A 23257-nucleotide genomic window follows, 5' to 3' on the forward strand; every position below is an offset into this window, starting at 1 on the left:
TTGTAGTAGCCATTTGGAGTAGTAAAGCACTACTAGGGGGAGGCTGAAGAGTATGGATATCTCCTCATCCTTCATCTCCACAGTCTCTCCACATTATTGCCAGTGCCCTGCGTTAGCCCCTGTAATTAGTCTCTGCCTAACCATGATCTTTACTTCTCAGTTGGCCAGACTGAAATGCTGCTGGCTGGTAAAAGTTAAGTATTCAGTGAGAAGGCATCAGTAAGACAAAGACGACTTCAGTGTGTACAGAGAAAGCTTTGTACACCAGTGCCTAATTAAGGGAAAAAAAAAAAAAAAGGCAGTTAGGTTTGAAATGCATTTACAGCTTCACCCTATCTTCCTCTCTGCCCACTGTCCTGAAGCTCAGACAAGTCTAATGCAAGCAAAGTAAATTCCTTGGAGCCAGAGGAAGAAGTGTGCTTCCCTTTTCTGCCCACCTCACCCCAGTTCTGCCAGCTTTCCTTCCTTGATGCTTGCAAAAGACCATATGCACCACTAACACCTGTATCTTATAGCCTGGAAATGGTATAAGCTAACATAGCTAGATCTGTTGCTAGACATTTCCTTAGCTGGGCCTGGCTTTTAATAGCCATTTTTGCCTTGAGGATGGAGAATAAATCTGGAGCTCCAGAAGTCAATTTCCCAAATTTCTCTGACACCACAGCATGCATGACCCCAGAAAGCTGCTGCTGCCATTTATACCCCATGCTCCTTTCTGGATAGTGGAAGAAAAGCTGAGAAATAGTAAGATCCTTAGAGAAGAAAATATCAGTCGTTCCTGATGGAGCAGCATACACAAGAATATGTGTTTTCAAGACGTGGTTCTATTTAAGAATGACTCCTTGAAACATAAACAACCTTGTGGATACTTTCATTGTACATTTAGCAGAAACTTTTCCTTTGGAAGACAGTAATAAAACCAGATCCAAGTGTCAGTAAGAAGCCCAGCCTTCATGCTCAACAACTATTAAAAACAATCCCTTCATTTCAGAAGACTTTGCCACTTCTAGATTTATCTACATCTGTTATTCCCTTGTTTTTGTTGATGAAAGACTTGGAACAAATTATCTCCTGGGGTAAATCGGTGCATCACAGCTGATATCTGTAGTGCTGCACCAGTTTGCACCAGTGGCCAATCTGGTGCCAGCCACACAAGAATCAGGAAGCTGAGGTTACAGAAAGGGTTATTTGCACTACAGGAATGAATGACAGCACAGTTTCAGTTTCCTGTGTTCCGACATTTCTTCTGTCCCTCACTTTTGGTCTGTCTCACACACTGCACCCCAAGCACAGCATACCGTGAAGAAAGATTAAACATGTTGCACATCTCATTAATCTGGAGTGGCCTTGAACAGGTAGTTACTAAACTCTGTGGGGAAGACACAAATTCCTGTACTGAACCAGCAATGTCACAAAACAACAGCAAAGAAAACAAAGAGGCAGAATAAAAGCAACTTTTCTAAAAAAAATATTAGTTTTAAAGCAAGAAGCTTTCAACTCCTTGTGCAAGGCTTCTGCTGATATAAGCTGTCATAGCTCCATGAAGCCCAATTATTAACACTAGCTGATATGTTCTGCTGTATTTGGAACACAAGGTTGGTCCACTTCCTATTGCACCAGTGGTAAACTTCGTGAGACATCACAGCCACCAAGTAACTGGAAAACCAGCTGCCAAGATAAATACCGTTCAATGCAATGAGTTACAGCAAGGAGGCAATGGATTCACTGTCAAACCTTAGCTGGATCTTATGGTGGTATCTTTAGATTTTCTCTAGATCACAGTGAAAGCAATAGGAGTTTCTGTCAGCTCTCATATTGGTGAGATCTATCCCTAGCTTTTCAGCTAGAGCTCCCAGATAGACCACAGAATACTGCAAAGCAGCCTAACATCAGAGACTGTGATGGTACCCTGGCAGTTTTTTACCTTCAGAAGTGAACAGATGATGCTGTTGACTGCAGTTCACAGAGGTCTCATTGTCCAAGGTTTTGCAGGATTCACCTCTTGCATATGATCACAGGAGAACTGCAAGCCCATGTTTGTCACTGACTGCTGCAGAGCCAAGATTTCCCCATGTGTTTCCTGACCAAATTCTACAGAAAATAATTTTGTTTTCTTCTGTTCTTAGAGAAATTGGAGCTTTTCTAGATGACAATTTATGATGAGCATTTATTACACCTTTCCTTGAGAAGTGTACATTAACACAGCATTCCTAGACACATCTATATCACTGAAGAGTCAAGCAGGAAAATATGATTAAAAAAAAAATCAGAAAATTAACCCCACAACAGTTCTTTCCTGTAGAAAACAAGTTACTTGAAACACCCTGAAAGCAAAAGGAGTCCAAAACAAAACCTGCCATTTCCCACCTGCTCAGATGCAACCAAGGAAGAGGCATGCAACACAGCACAAGAACATGGCACAGCAAGGGCTGTAGGGAAGACTCACACTTCCAACAAATGAAATGATACAGCTGTATTTTAATACGTCAGAATAACCTTGACAACATACCTGGTTTCTGTACACTCAGGAGGAGAGTGATAAGAAATCAGAGGCTAACCAGTGATTCAGGTAGGGTCTAGTCTCCTGGATGAGCCCTGTGGCTCCACTTACTCCTTCTCTAATGTGGGAGTAATGGTACTGGCTGTTTTAGTAAATTGCTTTGAGATCTGCCCATAGAAAGTGATTTGTAGAAAGTATGCATCGCTATTAATTCTGCCTCCAGGGAATAATGGCACTACCCTGAGTATGGGAAGCTCAGTATGCAGAGTTTTTGCTGGACCTGGGCCTCTATTCATTTTCGCCATGTTTACTCTATGTATTTACTTTTTGCACTTCATTCAGGGTAGATAATAAGAACAGTATAGTCTGCTTCCACTTTTGTTTCTGGAACAGATCAAAGAATTTAATGGACTTGGATGCAGCAGAACTCTAAATGCTCCTTTCTGAACACATACAGCCAATTAAGTGTCCCTGTTGGCTTCCAGGAGGATTACTTGGGATCTCATTATTTGTACTGCTCTGAATTTGGTCCTTAGAAGAGAGTGGACACAGAGGGAAAAAAAAGTAGAAAATAGTAAAGGATTTTTTTTTCATCTCCTGTATTTAATGCAATCAGCTTTAGCGAAGTGCACTGTACTCCTCCTTGTTAAAGCAGTCCTGTCTTCTTTTTTCCCTCCCTGCCTTGGAATTGCTACAGAGGGATAAAGTTCTGCATGGCTCGCTCACTTACACAGTTGTAATAACTGCAGAGCAGGTTGGCTTCCTGCCCAACAAAACACAAACTCCCCCGAAGTCTCCCGCTTTTCCATAGCAACACCACAGTCATCAACACAGCAAACAATCGCTCCAACCCCTTCTCCGTCTCCCCTCTTAGCGCAGGGAAGGATAGCATTGCACTCAGCTCACGGACCTCTGCTAATTACCGGGCATGAAAGGAGATAGTGAGGGAGATCAGGTTACCCTTTGCATGGATCTTAAGGTGAGATCAAAGGAAAGAAAAAGCACTGAAAACACTCAAGATTAGTGTACTTCTGCTTAAAATAAGAGATTGGTGCTGCTTATAAAAGGCATGAAACTCCAAAAAGTGTAGGTATATTGTGACCGACTCAGGGTGCAAACAGCATGACAAAGCAAGAGTCTAACACTGCATGGAGTGCCTTAGTCCAAGAGTACCACATGTCACTGCAAGGTGTCTAGCAGCCTGATCCTTCCCCTGGTTATCAGTGTGCACTTCTGCTGGGCTAGTGCCCAGCTTTCAGGGCATAACAGCAGATTGATGGTTCTGCAATTAGGATTCTTCCTCATCTCTGTGCTGAGTAGCATTGCTCAAAATCTGCATGGGAAGGCACCAATTACAGCGCTGGGTCCTGATCTGCCACTGCTTCATATTGGATTCCTTCACACCTGTCCAAATAAGTACCAGGACTGAACACCACCATCCTCATCTGGTAGCATTTTAGTCTCACTCTGGGTAGGTATATAAGACCTCACAAGCTGCAAGGCAATAGAAAATGAGGCCCCAAAGACCTCAAAATACCCTATTTAAACTAAGAGCTAGAGATTTTCAAGCTGTGGTCTGCATACCCATGAGGGTCTGAGGACTACTTCTGAAGGGTGTGTGAAAGCTATGCAAGAAGAGCAAATTAATTCCAACAAGGCTTAAGTTAGTTGTAAATGAACCTTCATATGCACTGGAGAACTTTTAGAGGATCTGCAATTTGTAAAGGATTTGACAGCTACATCCACAGGCTTTGCATTCCTCTGAAGATATGGCAAGAACCTGCTCTGTGCAAGGAAAGCTACCTGGGCTTTGGATAATTTGGGGGGATATGTGACAGTGTTGAGATGAGTATGGGCAGTTCTCTGCCATTAAGCTTCACCACTGTAAACTCAAGAGTGAATAGAATTTCCCTAACACAAACAATATTATAATTCCTTTGCACTGATTTTACTTGTTTAGTTTTAAGGCCCTCGTTAAAGTAAAAAAGCTTTGTAGGCTGGAAATGCCATAGGCCAACTAGCTCCTTGTGAACAAAGTAAAAATTTTAAGGCAAATTGGCCCCAAACCAGCCATTTCCAATTCAAATCCTGTTGCCAAAAAAGAAAAAGAAAAAAAAAAAAAAAGCCCTTTGGGCTTTACAAAATTATTTAGCTATTTTTATAACATTTGAAAAAATTATTTCTCTGGAAAAGGTTCAAAATGGAAACAATACACCAAGTATTCTGGTTTAAATGGAAGCTTAGGTAGCACTGTACTTTCAGCATGCCTGGCCTTGGAGTAAACCTGCCTGAAGGTATGAAACTCTGCTGCTGGACCACTGATCTGAGGGTGTCAGTCTCCATGGCAAAACCCCACCACTGTTAGTCTTTCTTCACCAACACATGTGACTAAGGCATTGCAGGCCATGGTCCATCATACAGAGGGTCTGCAGTTTGCCTTGGTCCAGTACAACCTATGAGAACATTTATCCATCCTTTGTGGTGAATGATGCAAACAAGAACCATGGATTTTGGTGCACTAAACTCCGTTACATGAGTTTCAGTTCAAGTTTGTTCAGAGCTGCTCTAAACCATCAGGCAGATTAACTCGTTCAAATCTACATTAGAGATATTTTGGTGGGATAGTAAATAGCTTGAACAAGAGGGTGAGCTTTCTACATGATAGACATATATATGGCTCAGGTAGGATTTGCAGCAACTAACACACAGCTGGCTACCCTAACTAACATTGAGTTGAACTCTATCAGCAGCGTGATGAGCTCCTCCTGATGATACGTTTGATGCCATTTTAAGATTTCTTTACCTTGTCTGCTGAGTTACATCTACATATGTTCAATGCCATTTAAAGATCACTTCACCCCAGCTTCTGGGTTACATCTGCATATGTTCAATGCCATTTTAGGATCATTTCACCCTGGCTGCTGGGTTACATCTGCACATTACAGGTGCCAAAATGTAACCCATTGGTCAGTGTGTGTTACGCATGTGTTTCTGTGGCTTATCCACAGAGGAAATGAGTCTCTCAGCTCCTACTCTAAATACGCTGGTTCTTTAGCCCACACTATAATAGCTTGTAGATTTAATTCTAGAGGTCCCTGACCTCTAAAATTTGATGGTGCCATAAACAGTGGTTAGTATGCAAGTCTCTGTGTTAACATGGACAAGGACAAATAAAATGGCAGTTACCCTGTAACTCTGTACTAATGACCTGAACAAAGCCAGTCAATACAAGCTGTGTTCTACTATGAAAATTATTTTTAAATTGATTTTTCCTTCTTAAGAGCATAGGATTTCACTTTAGGCTTGGGCTTGATCCTTTTTTCTTCAGTGGAAACACGACCATTGTCTTCTCTGTAAACAGTGTCACTAGCACAACCCCAGTGGCTCATACTGAGACACAACAACATAACTCACTCCTGAGATTTCAGGGACACTGTGATCCACTGCCACAGCAGTCTTGTAGCCTACAGACACAGAAGAGCAATCTGTACCTTTGTGTTAGTCTGCCTCAGCCACTCAATTCCCTTCAATAGGCTGGGGAGCCTCAGGATGAGCATGATGTTGCCCCTATCACTCCCTCCTGTGCCACTGGTGATAGCTGCAGATGTGAGGCAGGATGTGAGCCTCAAGCGGATGCCTCAGCCAGAGGCGATCAGATTGGATTCCAGCGAGACCGCAAGAGCAAAGATCAAATGCCTTACTAACTACAGATGAAATTTCAGCCTTGTTGCTATCAGTACAGATTCTCTTCTTTCTCTCACTAGTGTTAAACAGAAGAAAATAATGAGACTGAAAGGTCCTGTTTTAGCCAAGGGTCTGCATGTTCACTTTCTGCTTTGTACCTAGTTACTCAAGTGTCTTTCACATGCAAAGCCATTCTCTGTCAGGCCTTTTCACTCTGCAATGCTAGGAACCCATTCACTTCTCAGACTGATGGGGTAAAAGCTCTCACCCATCTTCCCAGTGCTCCTGTTCAAATCGAAGAATCACTTAGCCCACTCTGAGAAAACAAATGCGAAGTCCTTCATATCATCATACTTCACAGTGCAGCCCTGCTCACTTCACATCAAAGGTGTCCCTTGCCACTAGCCACAACTGGTTTTCATGTCTGCACCTCCCAGTACATCACTCTGCAATATACTGCTGGCACACAGACTTTATGCACATCCATGGGCAGCAGAACCACTGCAAGCTGCAACTGTTTAAATAAGAATCAAACATTCCTGATTAATTTTGTGTTCTCTTTTTCAGAATAGTTTTCATGGAAAAGCAAACCTTCTGAACGCTGTAAGTGAGAAAGGCACTGACTGTCTCCTGCTAACCAGCCCATCCTGGCTGCTGCAGAAAGGCTTGTCACCACTACATCCCTGACCTGGCTAAGAGGTAGGAAGCTTTGTGCATCGGTTCATGTAAAGACACTCTTTATTTCTGATACTGTATCCTAGCTAGGTGTACAGGCTTCTGTTTGAAAAAGCCTGAGGGCCTTCATGGGCTCTCATAAGCACCTCTGGGTGCTGCCCAGCCCTGATTAGTTTGGTAATCATTTGTACAAAGCATGCATCTTCCTTAGCATTTACTCACTTGAGTTTCAGATGGAGTCTAACTAGACAGTTCTTTGCTGAAAGTGTTTCTGAATTGCAAGAGCAGACAAATAAATGAAAAGGAGAGACAGTGAGGAGGAGAGCTGACTAACTGGAGCATCCTAACCATGGGCTGCTAAGGAGTGCCACAAGTAAAACTAACTGGAAGCAAACACTGACAGTAGCTGGTAGCTCATTCCCATAAAACAAACCAATTGAAATCCAAGGGTGCAGATACTGTGGGATCCATTCAGAATTTTGCCAGAGAAACCCTGTAAGATGCAGAAAACCTTCGAACAACCCATTTCTGAGCTGTGGGGTCTCACAGTCTGCCACATCAAACAGGCTGTGCAACCAGTTTCTCACCACCACAAAGTCAGTGAGATGGCAGATGGACAAGAAGGTCTGTTTGCAATGCTCAGTGCCCTGCTTGTACAGCTCATTTAACCTTTGCTCAACAGTAAGTCTTATTTGTCTCCCTGCCTCATGCTTTTATGGAGGCCCCAGCCTCCTTCCTGTCATTCTTTGATAACGAGGTAATAAATGCAGTAAAGACATTGATATGTTAGATTAGATAAGAGGGTTATGAGAGACTCTGATCAGCACAGTTGCTCATGCAGGATTTAAATGTGTCTTGCTATAGGCAGCTTTGTGTTGCTTACAAGTCCATTTCTCCTGTAATCCTGTACCCTTACAGACTGTTTCAGAAGCTAAATCCTGATAGCTAGTTCCTTGTCTCTGAAATCCCCTACAAAGCACTTACAGTAGATTGGTGCCCTCAGGAGCTTCAAAGTGAGCATATGGGGATGTTTGTGAGGTAGGAAAAGGTGATAGCTAAAGAAGGATTAAGAGTTGAGAAAGTCTGATCTGATGAGACAAAGGGTGTCAAGAAAAGGAAGCACACAAGTTTTCAACATATATGCACATTTTGTACCAGGGCTCATAAAACAGAAGATCTGGCCATTTAGTGCCTGTTGCACTGTCACTGTGGAACTGGTCAAATTCGATTAGTGGTTTGGGTTTTTTTTCCTTGAAAAATGAAAAAGTATTTGGCAGGAGCTAAGTTTTCCCCTCCTGAAAGGATGATTATCCTGCTTTACACCAATTTGGCTTCCTATTCTCTGGGTAATTTTCAAGCTTTCTTTGCTTTCAGATCTTAAGATTGTAAAAGAGAGAGACATTCAGGCACTGGCAGCAGAATTTCATTCTCCTCCTTTGCCCTTCAGCTTTGCTTCTGCCCTCAGCTCCTTGCACTGGCCTGTAACACCATACTAAGATTGATGGTTACCATATGTGCTGGGAAGTCCAGGCACCCCTACTCCCAGCAAGGACCAAGCACCTGTGAGAAACAGTGAGCCTGAGAGATGGAGTTTCAGCATTAACACTGAATTTCCTGGCAGGGACCTCCCTGTGTATGGTATGCCTTGAATCCTACACAGATAAACCCCCTTTATCACCTTATTTTTAAAAATATATTTTCAGTAATATATTTAAATAACAAAAAGCCAGAATGGAACAAAAACAAACAGTGACAGATTAGAGGGCAGCAACGATAAAATAATAAGTCAGCCTTCTCTGTAGGAGCAGCACTTATACCACTGGCAAGAAAAGCAACTGGACAGTCTCTTAGTTTGGGATTTTTCCCAGATCACACATATTAGCAAGGAAGGAAATGGGCCTTTTACCTTTGTTCTCTAGTATCTCTAACTTTTAAAGAAACAACAAGACCTGTCTTTATGTGAGACTATTTACAAATAGTGTTTTCACTGTACAGCAAACCAAAATGTCATGTTAGTACTGCCAGCATTATTTCAGAAAGCACATAGGTAACTACTTCTTGGGTAAATACAAAGAATACTTTGACCTCTGGCACTGATGGATGACTCATTGACTGATGCACTGATGTCATTTTTTTTTTTTTTTTGGTGAGGATTGGCTCCAGTCTATATTCTTGACTCAAGTGAAATCTCCTAGGGATAAATTTTCCAAAGCACTCCAGAGATTTTAGGCTGGGGTCCAAAAATACAATTAGGTGTCCGGTTCCCATTGGTTTCAGTTGAATACAGAGAAGATTAGATGCCTAGATGTTTTAAGTAAAAAAGATTTGGACTCTTAGCTGTTCCCAGACTCATCACTGGGAAGCAGAAGAGGCATACAAAGGTACAAAGGTCCAACTCACCATCAACCACAGTCACAGAAATACTGCTAACTTTATATATTTCCTTTCTAAGACTTAATTGTTCATCATTTAACTGTAATTGCTTTAAATAATCTTCACATGAGCACACAACACAATTACATTACAGAACATTACAATGGCATGTAGGCAGCAGCACTACCAAAATGTATTTAGAGTTCAGAGGTACTCCAATCCCAGAGCATGAATCAAAATGCAAGAGATAACCAGGAGAGGCTCCACATTTTCTGCCTTGCCCATACCACCTTGCCCCATTTAGAGTCATTTAAAACACAAGATAGTGGATGTACTTCTATTCTTAAAACTCCAGTATACTCTACAGTATTTTCTCAATCAGGACAATAAAGATGCCTTCTCCAATATGGAGGCCAACTTCAAGGAAGCTGCACTCAAACTGGAAAGCATTTAACCATATGTTTAACTTCACACATATTCTGCAAGTATTTTTCTGAACTAGAGTCTGAACATTCATGTCTGCATGACCAATCTGTGAGCACCTGTGGCCTGCAGTGAGGGGCCAGAGAATCTACAAGTGTGTGAACTCACAGAATCTTTTGCTCTAAGTTTCTTGTGACAATGAGGCAGGACCTTTGAGTTCATCCTCCATAAAACTAACAAGAAATGGAAAGGATACAGTTGTGGCCATTAGATTTCCATTTGAAGCAAGCAGAGAAAGGCAGCTAGAGAAGCAGTATGAGGGAAGATGAGGAGAACATGTGGAAACCATGTGTTCAGCATCTCTCTGTTAGCCTGGCCCTCTGGCCCTTCCAAGCTAGAAAAACAACATTACCAAGTAGTGTCAGGGCCATGAAAGGAGAGGAGGGAGGGCAAGAGCCAGGTGAGAGCAGGATGAATGTGGAGGAGGAGGAATGGCTAATAGCTTTGGGAAGTGGAGGAGGGGAAAAGTAATGAAGGACTTTACTGGGAGAAGGCAATGAGTGTGACTTTTGTGACCAAAAGATGCAGTTCAAGGCTGTGGTGAAGAGTCCCTCTGACCTGTGTCAAAGAGTCTGTGCTTTGATGACAATCTGGGAGACGCAAGCACAGACAGCATGTCCTGGGAGAGGGCTCCAAGAACCACATAATGGAGCTTTTCAATAAATAGCCCTTTCGACACACTGGCCATCGAATGCCCTTCATGGGCCTGACAGAGTGAACACACATCCAGTACACTATGAAGGGGGTTGCTGACCTCACTAGCCATCCTGGCTCTATCAGGGCCCCCCAGATGTATTGTGTGTGATACAAATGTGTGTCAAAGGCTTTACATGTGGTTGATATACTTAGGAAGTTTTTGAAGTAAATACTGTTTACTCAAGGGACTGGATTAACATCTGCAGAGCAATTCTGGTCCACCTGTAAATAACATGGACTAAAAGGCCATATGAAAACTAGTTACTGTGTGTTGGGTAACGGCACCTTTAAAGATCCATGCTATGAATGCTGAGGTTTGGGTTTGGTTTTTAAGTATCAAAATGACATGATCGTGTTATACAACCACTAGATATCAATTCATTCCCCTCCCTCCCCCCCCCCCCCCCCCCCCCCCCATTTCAAAGCTGTTCTTTTCCCACCAACCCCCTGGGGCTAAAAATGTGTCTGTTAAACTTTCAGTATGAACTGTTGTTGGGAATCACCCTGGTTCAAAGGCCTTTGCTTAGATGAATAGCAAGGTCTTTATGGTGACTGACCAAGGTAAGGAGAGGGGAGAGGACTGTGTTGCTCCCAGCCCTGCTCCTACAGGTACCTCACAGACTTCATCCCAGGCACATCTAAAGCTTCCTGAGCTGCCAAGTTTGACACTGACAGCATCTTAAGAGCTCCAACATGGAGGACAGTCCTCAGGGCACCCCTTGAAGGACAGCCTAGATTTACCCAAAGAGGTGGCTAAGAATAACTTAACCTGGAATCAGCCATTGTCTCTGTTCTGTAAACTTGTAACTCTGATGGAAAGTAAGAGGATTTTCTGGTAAAAGGAAAAAAAAAGCAGGAAGGCACAGGGATGGGGCCAGACTGTGTTTGCAGCTGCTGGCCATCAAATTCCAATTCAATCAACATGACTGAATTCCAGCTCCTGAGAAAGAGAGCTTTTGACAACATATTGACATAGCCTGAACTACAGCAGTCCAAGTGGCAGTGCTATAATTATAAGGATTATATTTAATATTTCACTTGGAAATGAAAGTCTGAAACACTGTGACTCTCTCTCTCTCTCCATACAAGCTGACGAAAATATGTCCTAGGAACCATACTGGTAATACACAGAGTTGGTAGGAAAAAAAAAATGTTGGAACTCAAGTCATTATGAAAGGGGATCATGTGGCTGGCAGCTCAGGTCTGTTGGGAGTTGAACAGTGAGCAAGAAAAATGAGTGTGAAAGGAAGGGCAATTGGATTTGTAAGAAAAATGGAAAGTAGGTTTTAAAAGTACAGAATTAACTGGTTTAAGGAAATAAGTCAGTTGATAACTGATCCGCTACTTACTTTTGAATTCAGTTTCTTTTTGTAGCATGTCATGGACTTCAGCCAGGCTGAGGTCTGTCTGTTGAACAGAGACCAAACTCCGCAAATACTTCTAGGCTTGCTTAATTCTACACATCTTGATTTCGGTGAGCTTACCCATGTGTGCACAATTAAGCACATACATAACTGTTTCCAGGAACTGGGCCACAGAGGTAAGCAGCCCCATGCTGAAGACCAAGTGTATCTAGCTTGGAAAGATGTTGAACCAAAAGCTTGTAAGGAAGCAGAGAGAATGTGTATCTTTGGAAAACAAAACAATTTACTATAAATTGGCATGATGACCAGAAATGAAGAGCTTAATTCTGCATTAGGCTGATGTTCCACAGTGCCATGTCCATAGTGTTTCCATAGGTCCTTTCAGGAGGGGCCAATCAGATCAGAATGAAGACTCAAAAGCTGATGTTGAGACACTCTAGCAATGGAGAAAAGCAGAAAAAAGGTTGGGGGAAGGAAGAAGAGGGAAAAGGAAATAAGGGGAAAGGAAAAAAAATGGGAAAAGGAAGGGGAAGGGGAAGGGAAGGGGGAAGGGGAAGGGGAAGGAAGTAAATTGGAGTGTGTGGAGGTGGTTTCTAACGCAACAGAACCCTAAATAAATGCTCTGATTTTCCAAATTGAAAAACATAAACTGAACAGCCCATGCAGCATTTTTGCCAACTGTCACTGGGGTGGCATTTCTGAAATCTGGTGGAATGACTCATCCCAAAACAACAACTGTTGCCAGTAAGGTCTTTCCTTCAGGTCTAATTATTTGAATGAGAGAGCTGTAAAAGCAAAACAAACAGAAAAATCAGAGGCAATTCCTTCTCTTGGGTTTCAACTATGATGCTTCCTGTGAAACTATCTACTCTCCAAGGTGCTTCCACAACCCACTGATCAGGAATTCATGTGACTCTCTGGTCCAAGGAAAGGACTGGCCCTGCTGGAGTGAACTCCTTTTTTCATTGAAACAAATTCCTTCTTCTGCACCTAGTCACCACCTCTCACATCATGTATGTGTGCAGGAGGCATCCTTCTGAGCCCTCCACATTAGTGATTTCATACGGCAGCAAACATTACCAGAGGAAGCCCAATTCTCAAATGGTTTGAGACAGACACCCCTAAATTTGGTGGGAGCAGGCCTGGCCCAAAGAGTACAGTAATGAAACACAGCTCTGCCAGCACTGATAAGCATCCTTCTTTGGCTAGTATAAAATACAACCATTTCAGAGGCGCTTTCTGAAGCAGTGTTGTTTTGCTGAATAATTTATGTCCCTGAGTCCTCTGAAAATGAGCAGCATACACTTCAGCACTGCAATAGCTATTCAGTGGAGACAGTGCACATTGTGTTCGGTAAGCTCATTGCTTAAACACTGTTGCCATGACTATAAGAAAGTGATTATACTATTGTTTACAAGAAACTCTCAATAAATCATTACCACGGTAGCCAGAGTTTTGCCTCAAGTCAAAATTTCTGGGAAGAAAAAAGAATCTCACAGGTATAACTTTGTGATCCAGATAATTCCATCGAAAGACTTTGAAAACTGAATACATCATACAGTAAGGAATGAAAACAAGTAAGAATCAGAAATGTCTCAGGACTGTTGACTCTCAGGTTTTCTGACTGTCTCATTAGTAAATTCCATGGAAAAGAAAAGTCCTGATAACTGTATAACTGCTGTAACTCATTTTCAAGGAAAAAAATAATTTATAGGGCAAGCACCAATGTAACAGTTCAACTGTGATGAGTAACTTTGTAAAACCAAACCACTCTGTACACAATCTAAGGGGAAAAAATATTTTAAAAAAATCAGACTTAGAAGAAACATTTGGGATTATGAAATAAGGCTTTTCAGAGTCCTGGAATGAAACTGATACCTAGAGCACTTCGTTCTGAATCCTCTAGTGCATATGTCCAACACATGACCTCTTTATCTCAATAGTGTGCTGATGATCAATTGTTTCCAAAACTAAGAAGCAACTCTAAAGTTGTCGGAAAGTCATCCTCACATTTCCTATGGACACTAACAGGCCACAGAACACAAAGCAAAGAGATGATTAATAGAGTGCTGGACTAAGAGTCAGGAAATCTGGGCTCCGTTCCCAGCTCTGCCACTGACCTGCTATTTGACCTTGGGCAAGACACTTGACCTTTCTGTGCTTCTGTTCCTCCCTCCATTCTTTGTCTATCTTGTCTCTTGGGGCCCCAAGGTATGCAGGGAAGGGCACAGTTCTGGGTGTTTGTATAACACCTACTCTAGGGAGGTGCCTGCAGAGCTCTGTAATAAAGCCAGGGTTACTACAGGGATGACTCTTGCACAATAGCATGTTTTGTTTCAAAACAGAATAGCCACGATGAACCTTCCTGGGGTTTCATCTGCTAGTCCAGGATCCCACCAGCTCCAGGCTCAGGCAGCAGGTAAACAGGTTTGCTTCCTCAGTGTGTCAGAAGCACTTTTATACTGATTTCTTATTGGTACTAAGATCTCTGCAACTTGCTTCAGCTGGGTTTGCAAGCACCTCTGACTTATGACTTCATGACACAGATGAAAATAGCTGCAGGAGCCATTTCTGAACAAAACTAATTTATTCAGGAAAATGCCAACACCTATATGTGAAGCCACAGGTGTGAGGTATAGTCAAATTAAAACCAAAATAAATTATAATTTTCCAGTAAGTGTGTTGGAATTTTGTGTGTAAGTTATTCAACTGAGAAATATTTCTGAGTCTTTCTCCCACCCTGAGCCATAAGCATGATCCTTCCTCCAATACTACCAGATGGGAGGCAACCAACACATGCAGGACAAGGTGGCTGCCACCTGCTAGTTCTAGGGTGCAGCTGCAGCCTCAACATAGAGTGGGTGACTTGTGTATACACTCTCAACTCCGGTTCCACTTTGCTCCCTGTCTGCTGGAGCATCAAGTACATGAAGTGCTTGCACACAGATGACTTAATCGAGAGACTAATTTGACTACAAATTGATGCAGAATCAAGAGGAAGTAAAGCAAGAAAATCGGAATCATACATTTCTGACTATGAATTAAAGGTTGGGAAATGCTTTCCTCTCCTAAAAAGAAGGGGCACTGCTACATTTTGCACCTTTGTTGTGAATCGTGGCACTGTGATGCCACCCATAAAAACCCAGCTCTGGGATTTATGTGATTATGAACATTCTGTGATTCTGTGGTAAAAGACTCATTTGGGTCTGTATTTCCAGTACTCATATCTGTTGGTCAACGGCTGAAAAGGTGGTTTAAGAGCACATCAAAGGCTCAAAACACAGAAGTCAAAGAAGAATCCATCAACTCATGTACATTGCCTGCAGCATAGCCAAAACAAACATTCAAACATCCTATCTTAGGCTCCATCAATAACTAATTTGGCTCCTAAGCCATAAAAGTCACGATCAGATCTCAATACACTTTTCAAAGGTGATACATATAATTCTTTGTAAACTGCCATTTATGGAAGTGAAATAACAGGAGTAATCTGTGGAACATATCCTAGAGTCAGAATAGAAAGTTTACAGCGTGCTCACCTAAGAACTGCTGCATGAATGTTGCAGGTATTTTTGTGTTAGTTTTTCTTGTTGGCACCACAGTACAATTATGGAGGTCAAAAAGTAAAGATCTTGTTCTCCTTCTCCTCAGAGAGGTCAGGTACCTAAAGCTCTTCTATGTACCATGTAGTTGTTTGTGTGCCCTCTGAAGTGTTGCGTAGTGGTTTCTTTAATCACATTCCTGAACTCCATAGAAATGGTGGTGTCAGGTCACTATCATGTAGAGCTGGACCCTCAGTGGAGCCTAGGGTACCATGTGCTAGTCAGTGAGATGATACTACCTGAGGAGCTCAAGCATAGAAAGGAAATAGTGGCACTGCAGAAGACATGAGGTAGGCCACAGAAATGCTCGCTGGCACAGCTGGCACTTCTATGCCTGTGTTTTATTGGTTGGAGCAACTTGCTAACTTCCAACTCCTCCCACACCACATAAGAGGCGCAGTATAAATGAAGCAGTGGAGATAACTGCCCTTCCCAAAGTTATCAAAGGGACCAGGATGGGTCTCTTCTTTTCCAATAATGAGACATGGGTGAAGTTTCAGTTTCACTAACCAGCAGACTTGTAAGAAAGTCAGAGTACAACTGGCCTCCAAAGATGATGCCTTGGTAGAAAGGACTGTTGACAGCAGTTAGGAAGAGGAAGAGAGGCACGTTATGGTCCTTCTTAACCTCCCAACCAACTAACCTAGTTGCTGGGCTTTTTTTGGTCACTGCAAGCTAACCAAACCCCACATACACCTTCTGCAGACAGTATTCTTTGCAAAGGGAGAAGTAATAATGATAAGGTAAGTCAAAGTCTTGGCAAACCCGCTTCTCTGACTCAGACATACCTTTCTTAGGTTCAAATTTCCCCACAAAGTGGGTGACATCTTTGCTAGAGTCACACTTCTCTGCGTGGAAGAAGCAGAAGCTGTTTTGTTGCTACAGACAAGGGACTCACTTTGAGAGCTCTATCAGCAGATGTGCATTAATACTCCGACAAGTTAAGAAGCCCATGGGTTGGCCTCAGAGAGTATGTCAAGTCCAAGCAGGGAAGCTGTTCCTCTGCTACAGAAATTTTGCTGCTGAAAACAGTCTGTTATACAGTTTCAGAGTGGAGGAAACTTTCATTAAATGTACTCAAAGCTTAAAAAGCTGCAAAGGAGGCAAGTGATTTGACTGGAGAGCTAGGACTGAAAAGGCTCCAACACTAGCATACATTTAACAAACTCACTGAACTTTTTATGAAGCATGGCTTTTATGCAGTTTCCAGGGTGTCTTCTTCACAGAACCACACAATCACAGAATCACAGAATGTTAGGGGCTGGAAGGGACCTCTAAAGATCATCTAGTTCAACCCCCCTGACAGAGCAGGATCACCTATACCAGATCACACAGGAATGCATCCAAGCAGGTCTTGAATATCCCCAGAGAAGGAGACTCTTGATTTTGGTTTGGAAAATTTTCTCACAGCCAAAGGGAATGATGATCTTAAATGGCACCCACGTCCATCCTAACCAAATAGCTCAAAGCAGGACACAGGGCCCATAACAACAGATCACAGTTTTCCACCCAGAAAGGTAATGTGACTTATTCATTTTACCTGACTTGTCTACATAAGCTGCTTTATCAGAATCCAGCTTCACTCCTGCAGGAGCACAAGGAGCATTCCTACACCTCACAAACAGAACATTTCCTTGCTTTGGCACCAAATTTTGTTAGTCAAAAAATCCCACCCCAGCTTTGCAGAATGTTTTGTCCTTTAATTCACCGGTGCTCACTGCACTGTTAATGTTGTGTCACTTCCTAGCTGATCACCTTACACTGCTTGCTGGGGAGTACTTCCAAAAGTTATGCATGTGTGGAAACAGAAAATGCTGCTATTTCTGCAGGGTACCCTAGCAGACAACTAGCAAACAAAGCAAACAGATTGGAAGATACGGAGGTGTAAGCTTGGGCTAAAGACACCAGAGGAAAATCCTTCCTTTTAAAATAATGTTAGCACAAGAGAGGCCAAACCTCAACAAGCACAGTGTGGACCATTTAGAAAAGTCATTAGGAAACAAAGTCAGGGCTTCCATGATCATTGAAGGATGTCCACATAAAATATCTGCCTACACTGAGGTTTTAGAAGCCAAACATGGTATTGGCACATCAGGCATCCCTGTCTTCCATTGAGATCCTCAGGCAACTGAGACAAATACATTGGCTCTTCCAGAATATGCCCTTGATGAGAATTTAGGGGACTAGGAGGAATTAACTCATTCTCCTCTAACTTGGCTAATGTTGTCTTTATGGGACATTTTTGTCTTTTCTTTTTCAGCTCCTCGCAGGCTAAATCTGTGAGCAGGCCACTTTCACGGTCACTCTTCTGAGTACAGAAAATATAAATGTATTTAGATACTATTTCAAATTAATCCTTATAATGATAAATACAGCACAACTTTGAGATGGGTGAAAGTAGAACAGGTCACCTGTGCCTGATGACAAACATTGCTTAACACACTTAGAGCCATTGGTGTGATGGCAATGACAGAACAGAACCTGACCAGAATAATACAATAATACCCATAAAGCAGAGTTCCTGGCTTGGACAAAGCAAAGTGAACAGTGCTTAGCCTATGGCTGGAGAGTGAAGGAATGAGTCGGCTGCCAGAGTTTTGAAACTGGAGTGCAAGAACTTTGGTATTACTAGTTCAATGCTTAAACCACTGAGGAATGCCCTCCAGAGCTAACTGTTTATATATAACATAAATAATATAAACAGCTAAGTGCTGGAGGGCATATACATACAAACAGATGTATATATAAAAGAAAGACAGAATATTTTATCTGTTCTACTCTGCACCATGAAAAGTAACACCACCATATAAATAAACAAATGTCAGCTCTTGGGAAATGCAAGGAGGAGAAAAGCACGAAAGCTTTCCTAGCCATGTGCCGAAGAATAAATTTCTCCTTCACGTATACCCACATCCATTGGTCCAGCTAAAAAATCTCTGATTAGAAAGTGCTGCTGCCAAAGTTGCTTTCTCAATATTCAAAGTTACACTGCCAAATTAAGCCCAAACCAAACTCCACTAAAAACACTCTCTCCTGCCAGTTTTAAGCTATCCACTGGGAAAAGATAATTATCAAATAATAGTATCAACAAAGGCAGATAATCACTTCAAGCTCTTTGATATGTTCAAATGTTATCAGGTGTCAAATATTTACTTTTGAGTTCAACTGTGTAAACGACCCATCCAATGCCACTAAACATGGCAGGAGCACTTGTTACAAGACCAGTGGGGCCTGCAAAACAAAGGAAACGACACAGCTGTTTTCAGGAGAGGAAGCCTGTGGACAGTTTTGGTTTTGCAAAGAGTGTCCTGATAGCCAGAATTCCCCCAAAAGAGTTATGACTGCCTTTAAGCTTATCTCTGTGGAATTTGGTTTTTTACTGGTTGACCTACAGCAAGAGTCAGAGATGTGCCCAGTCTCAGTGTGAGACATGCACGAATGCTCCTGTCTTGTGCTTGCCTCTGTCAGAGCTGTATCTGCCCCAACTGAAGCTCAGAGATGCTCCTGTGGACTTCAGACGTGCTGTAAGCAAAACGTGTGAAGTTGGCAGAACAGTATATACAAGGCTTCCTTTGGATTTCCTCTTGGGAAACACTCCGTAGAGTACGATTCTGCTTAAAGATGGTTCTCTTCTCCCTCTATCTATAAAGCACAGGACAACAGACTTAGTGTGCCTTGTCCTTCCTCTTCAAGTACCCTTAGAATAACTGGTAGAGCAAATTCTCCCTGCAGCTATGGCTGGATTGAAATCAAGACCCCATTATTTCTTGGTCCACCCCTGCCCCCTGAATTTTCAAGAACAAGAGCACAATGCTGTGCTGCCTGTTGTATGACCCTCAACCACTTGAATTCATCCCACTAAGACATTGTGTGGTTTGCTTTTCTTTTTTAATAATTGCAACAATGTTCTAAGGAGCTATTGGTAAAGGGAACATGTGTCTCCACAACACAGTGACATGACTTTGAACCAATGCCTTTCTCTGCTCCTTAATGAGGCAGTCCTACCAGAGTGGCAGAAGAGGAATGTCTGTGTCAAATACAACAACACTGTTTCATGAGCCAGCATTTCTTCTGTGTCAAAACATGGTTTAGGGCCCCAAACGTCACACTCAGTGTAGTCATGTACCTTGTCAGCAGGATTACTGAACATTAGCACGCAAAAATGAGGGGGACTTTGTCAGAACCTCTCCTTGTCAAAAACACATATGTGTGGAGTTAACTGGGAGGTAACACAGCATAAAGGGATGTGCACAGCATTCTCCAGCACAGAGCAGGTTAACAATTGCCAGCAGTATTTCAGAAATGCATTTAAAAGATGAAAATCTTCCTTTATTTTCTTTGGAGTATGCTCGTTTTGCACTTCCAAACAGCTGCCTCCAGCTATTTCATAATGATAGTAACAACTGGTAAGAAAACCTGTAAACAAAGAAAAAAAAATCCACACAGGCCTTGTTCCCTGATTTCACAAAGTTGATTTTTCTGGGACATACATTATTAGGCAAAAGTCTTTTTTTTTTTTTTTTCCCATAAGACAAAAGCAAAGCATTTCATTAATACACACTGGAAAAATAAGATAATGGCTTTCTTAATTGTGACAAGGAATGTGGAGAGATTTAATCTGAACACTGAGTCAGGTCGAAGTGCCTAAACTCCCTTTGGACACAATGTTATCACATTAACACTTACATCATCACCCTGACGAATGATGCTGAGTAACGCAGCCCTAAACGTCGATCCACGCACTGCTGCGAATTCCCAGGTAAGAAGGGAGAAACAACCACAAAGGTCCCATTTTAGCATATGTCAGGCACCAAGAAAGATAGGTTTGATAGCTGAAGCAGAGGGAGCAATCTATTTTCAGCCATTCAAATAGCAGCCACGGGCCTATCAGGATGCAGTCACTCTTAATATTTTGCATGTGTGCTGAGAATTAAAGAGTTGGAAGGCAGCACAATGCAGTCTATGCCTTCAAAAGCATGGTATAGTGACTGCTTGTAATAAAGTAACAGGAGGCAATACTTCACCGACTTGACATGTTCAGAGCAATTTCTAGATGAAAAAGGTCAACGTATCATTTACAAAGCAACAGTGCCTGGAAAACTCTTACAACTATGCTCCACGAAGCACACACAGTGATAATAACGAACGAACGGTTCCTGGTGAAGCTGGTGCTTGGAGCACTGGGCGAAAGACGCTGTCACCATACACTCCCACCTAGCACTGCTCCTGCAAGCACCTCCGAGACACTGAACTGCACACATGGGCTCCTGGTTCTTAGCATTGCCCATCTGCCTCATGCAGAAATATTGGCCGAGTTTGAGGAACACAGCAGCAACTGCCACCTTGAGTGAAATAGCTGCCTGATAGCTGCCTGAAGCCCTGACGCCTGGGATAAAACAGGGTGGGGGCAATTTGAGCATGGGCGATACTTTAAGCACTACTTTCCACCCCTGCTTGGGAATGGATGTGCTGACAGTGTCCGCAGCCAGTGGCCCTCCTCAGGGATGCCTGCTGTCACCACCTCAATGAGGTGACGGCAGAGGCACACAATGCATTTTTTAGAACCACAACATGGTTTAAAACCATCTCCAGAAAGTCCCAAAACGCCTTCGAGGGAAGTCACATCCTTCAGCTGCCCTGCTTCGGGCCTGGCAATCCTACCTACTTCTTACACCTTCGATGCCACCACGGGGCCCGGCACCAGGTAGGGACCATCGCAGGGGATAAGAGGCACAGCGGGTCGAGCCGGGCAGCCACGGACACCCCACCACAGGACCGCTCTCGGGTGGGGACCGGCCTCTGCCTCGGCCTCGGAGCTAACTCCACCTTCACGCCTCGCCCGAGGGAGGGCTGAGGGAAGGAAGGGGTGCTCTAATGGGAGGGAACGGGGAAAGGGGGCCTTCGCCTCCGAGTCGCGCGTGGCGGCCCCTCCCTGCCGGCAGGGGGCGCTGTGACTCACCGCCAGGAGGGCCGAGGCGCGCTGCTCCCCCGCCGGCTGCTCCCCGTTGATGCCGCCGTTGCTGAGGAGGTGCTGGTGGTAGTCCGGGGGCGCGGCGGCGGTGGCGGGGGTGGCCGAGCCACCGGCAGCAGCCGCCTTGGGGTGCTTGCCGGTCTTGCGGGCTCCCTGCCCCTGCTGCACGAGGTGGAGCAGCTGCAAGGTGCTCTCTCGCTCGCGGTCGGAGCTCTCGGCGCGACCCCGCTCGTAGCGCCCCTCGCAGCTGAGGTGGTGCTGGCGGCAAACGGCGATGCGGGCCCGCAGCCGCTCCACGATGGCGCTGTGCACCCGGGGCGCCGCCGGGCCCCCCCCCAGCAGCCCGGCCCCCAGCCCCGCGGCCTGGGGGGGAGCCGTGTCGCCCATCGCTGTTTGCCGCTCCTGGCCCTCCGGATGGGTCGGTCCTCACTGCCGCATGGAGGAGGCGGGAAGGGGTTGGGGGGAAAGGCGGGGGCAGCGGCGGCGGGAGCCCGAGCCCCGGGCGCTGGCGGCGGAGCGGAGGGCAGTCAGCCCCGCGCCCCCAGCCCACCCCCACCCGGCCCCCGGGCAGTGACGGCTCCGCGGGGGGTTGACAGATCGGGGGTGGGACGGGGGGGGGGGGGGGGGGGGGCGGGGAGCGTCCGGCGGCTGCTAGGGCTGTGTCAGCATCGGCCGGGCGGGAGGCGGGGGTCGGGGCCGGACAGCCCCCGCCGAGGGGCTCCACGGGGCGGAAAGGGCGCCCTTAGAGGAGGGGTGGGCTCCGCCGAGGGAGAAGGGCGGAAAAAAAAAAAAAATCGAGCTGCTGCTTCCAAAATGAATCCCTGGATGAAGGAGATCTCCCTCGGGAATGAGTGAGACTTGGCAGGTTTATTGATTTTATTTTATTTCCAGGGAGCGGGGAGAGTTATTCCTTGAAGTAGAAATTTAAGGCATTATCGTGCTCGGTGACACGAAGAAAGCCCCCAGCGGACTAAAAATCTTGTATATTTGGCGGAGTGGGATTTGGGGGTTAGTTTGTTTTTTATCTGAAGTCCTTAGTAAATGTGCAAATAAAGAGCCGGGGAAAGAGGAGGCGGCTCGGGTTAGTTTAGTCTTTGTGCTTTCTCGTTTCTCTCGCCCGCTCTTTGCTGGCCACACTCTTCGGTTTATTATTGTGTCCAACTGCCTGCCGCTAAATTGTAGTTCCTCTAAAAATACGAGAGACGAATCCCCGAGTCCGGAACAATGTCAGTCAGTGGACTTCCAGACCACGCTTTCGCCTTCAGTTAATCCAGCCACAGGATATAATCCGTATTGCTTTCAGCGCTTATTTCCCCCTTTAGTAATAAAGCAGCAACCTACGAACCCAAGCAAAGAACTCCTCTCGCATACTTTCCCTTATACTCCCAGATATCGAATAGTTTCAAGTACAGTTTCAAGAAAAGCACGGGGGGAAAATCAAAAAAAAAAAAAAGGCAAGCCAGCCCCTCTTCAGACAGTAATTACAAACGGAGAGTTGCACTTACAAACTTCCAGCATTTTGCACCCAGAACAGTCCAGCCACTTATCCTTTGTGGTTTTTGTATATTCCATTCCCGACCCGCCGGGCTGGGTGGTTGCCGGTGGGTTATCGCCGCTGCCTCTGCCGGACGCTGCCGCCGCCGGGTGTCCGAGCTGCCCGTTGCTGCTCCGTGCGGTGCGGAGCGGGGCGCTGCGGGGGCGGGAGGCGGGTGTCCGCGATAGCGCGGCCGGGGAGGCCGGGGCGAGGCGCGGAGCCTCCCAGCGGCCGCGGAGGGGAGTCGGGCCGCTGCCGCTCCCCGGGAGGTATTTGCATGGGAGGAAGCCAAGGAAATCCCCTTTTCCCTCCTCGCTCTGTACCTGGGTGCCGGGCCGGGGCCCGGGCGGGTGCTGCGTCGCTGGAGCAGCCGCC

General features: G+C 44.6%; 1 protein-coding gene across 1 annotated transcript in view; it reads right to left on the reverse strand.

The window, feature by feature from the left end:
- MAML2 (mastermind like transcriptional coactivator 2) overlaps positions 1-21735 on the reverse strand; it is a 225981-nt gene extending 204246 nt beyond the window's left edge. Inside the window, exon 1 of the mRNA XM_054389083.1 lies at positions 21337-21735. Coding sequence (XP_054245058.1) covers positions 21337-21735 — 399 coding nt within the window. The remainder of the gene's footprint in view (positions 1-21336) is intronic.
- Between the last annotated feature and the right edge of the window lie 1522 nt (positions 21736-23257).

This window comes from Indicator indicator, chromosome 1 (assembly GCF_027791375.1).
Source record: "Indicator indicator isolate 239-I01 chromosome 1, UM_Iind_1.1, whole genome shotgun sequence".
Classification (NCBI taxonomy): domain Eukaryota; kingdom Metazoa; phylum Chordata; class Aves; order Piciformes; family Indicatoridae; genus Indicator; species Indicator indicator.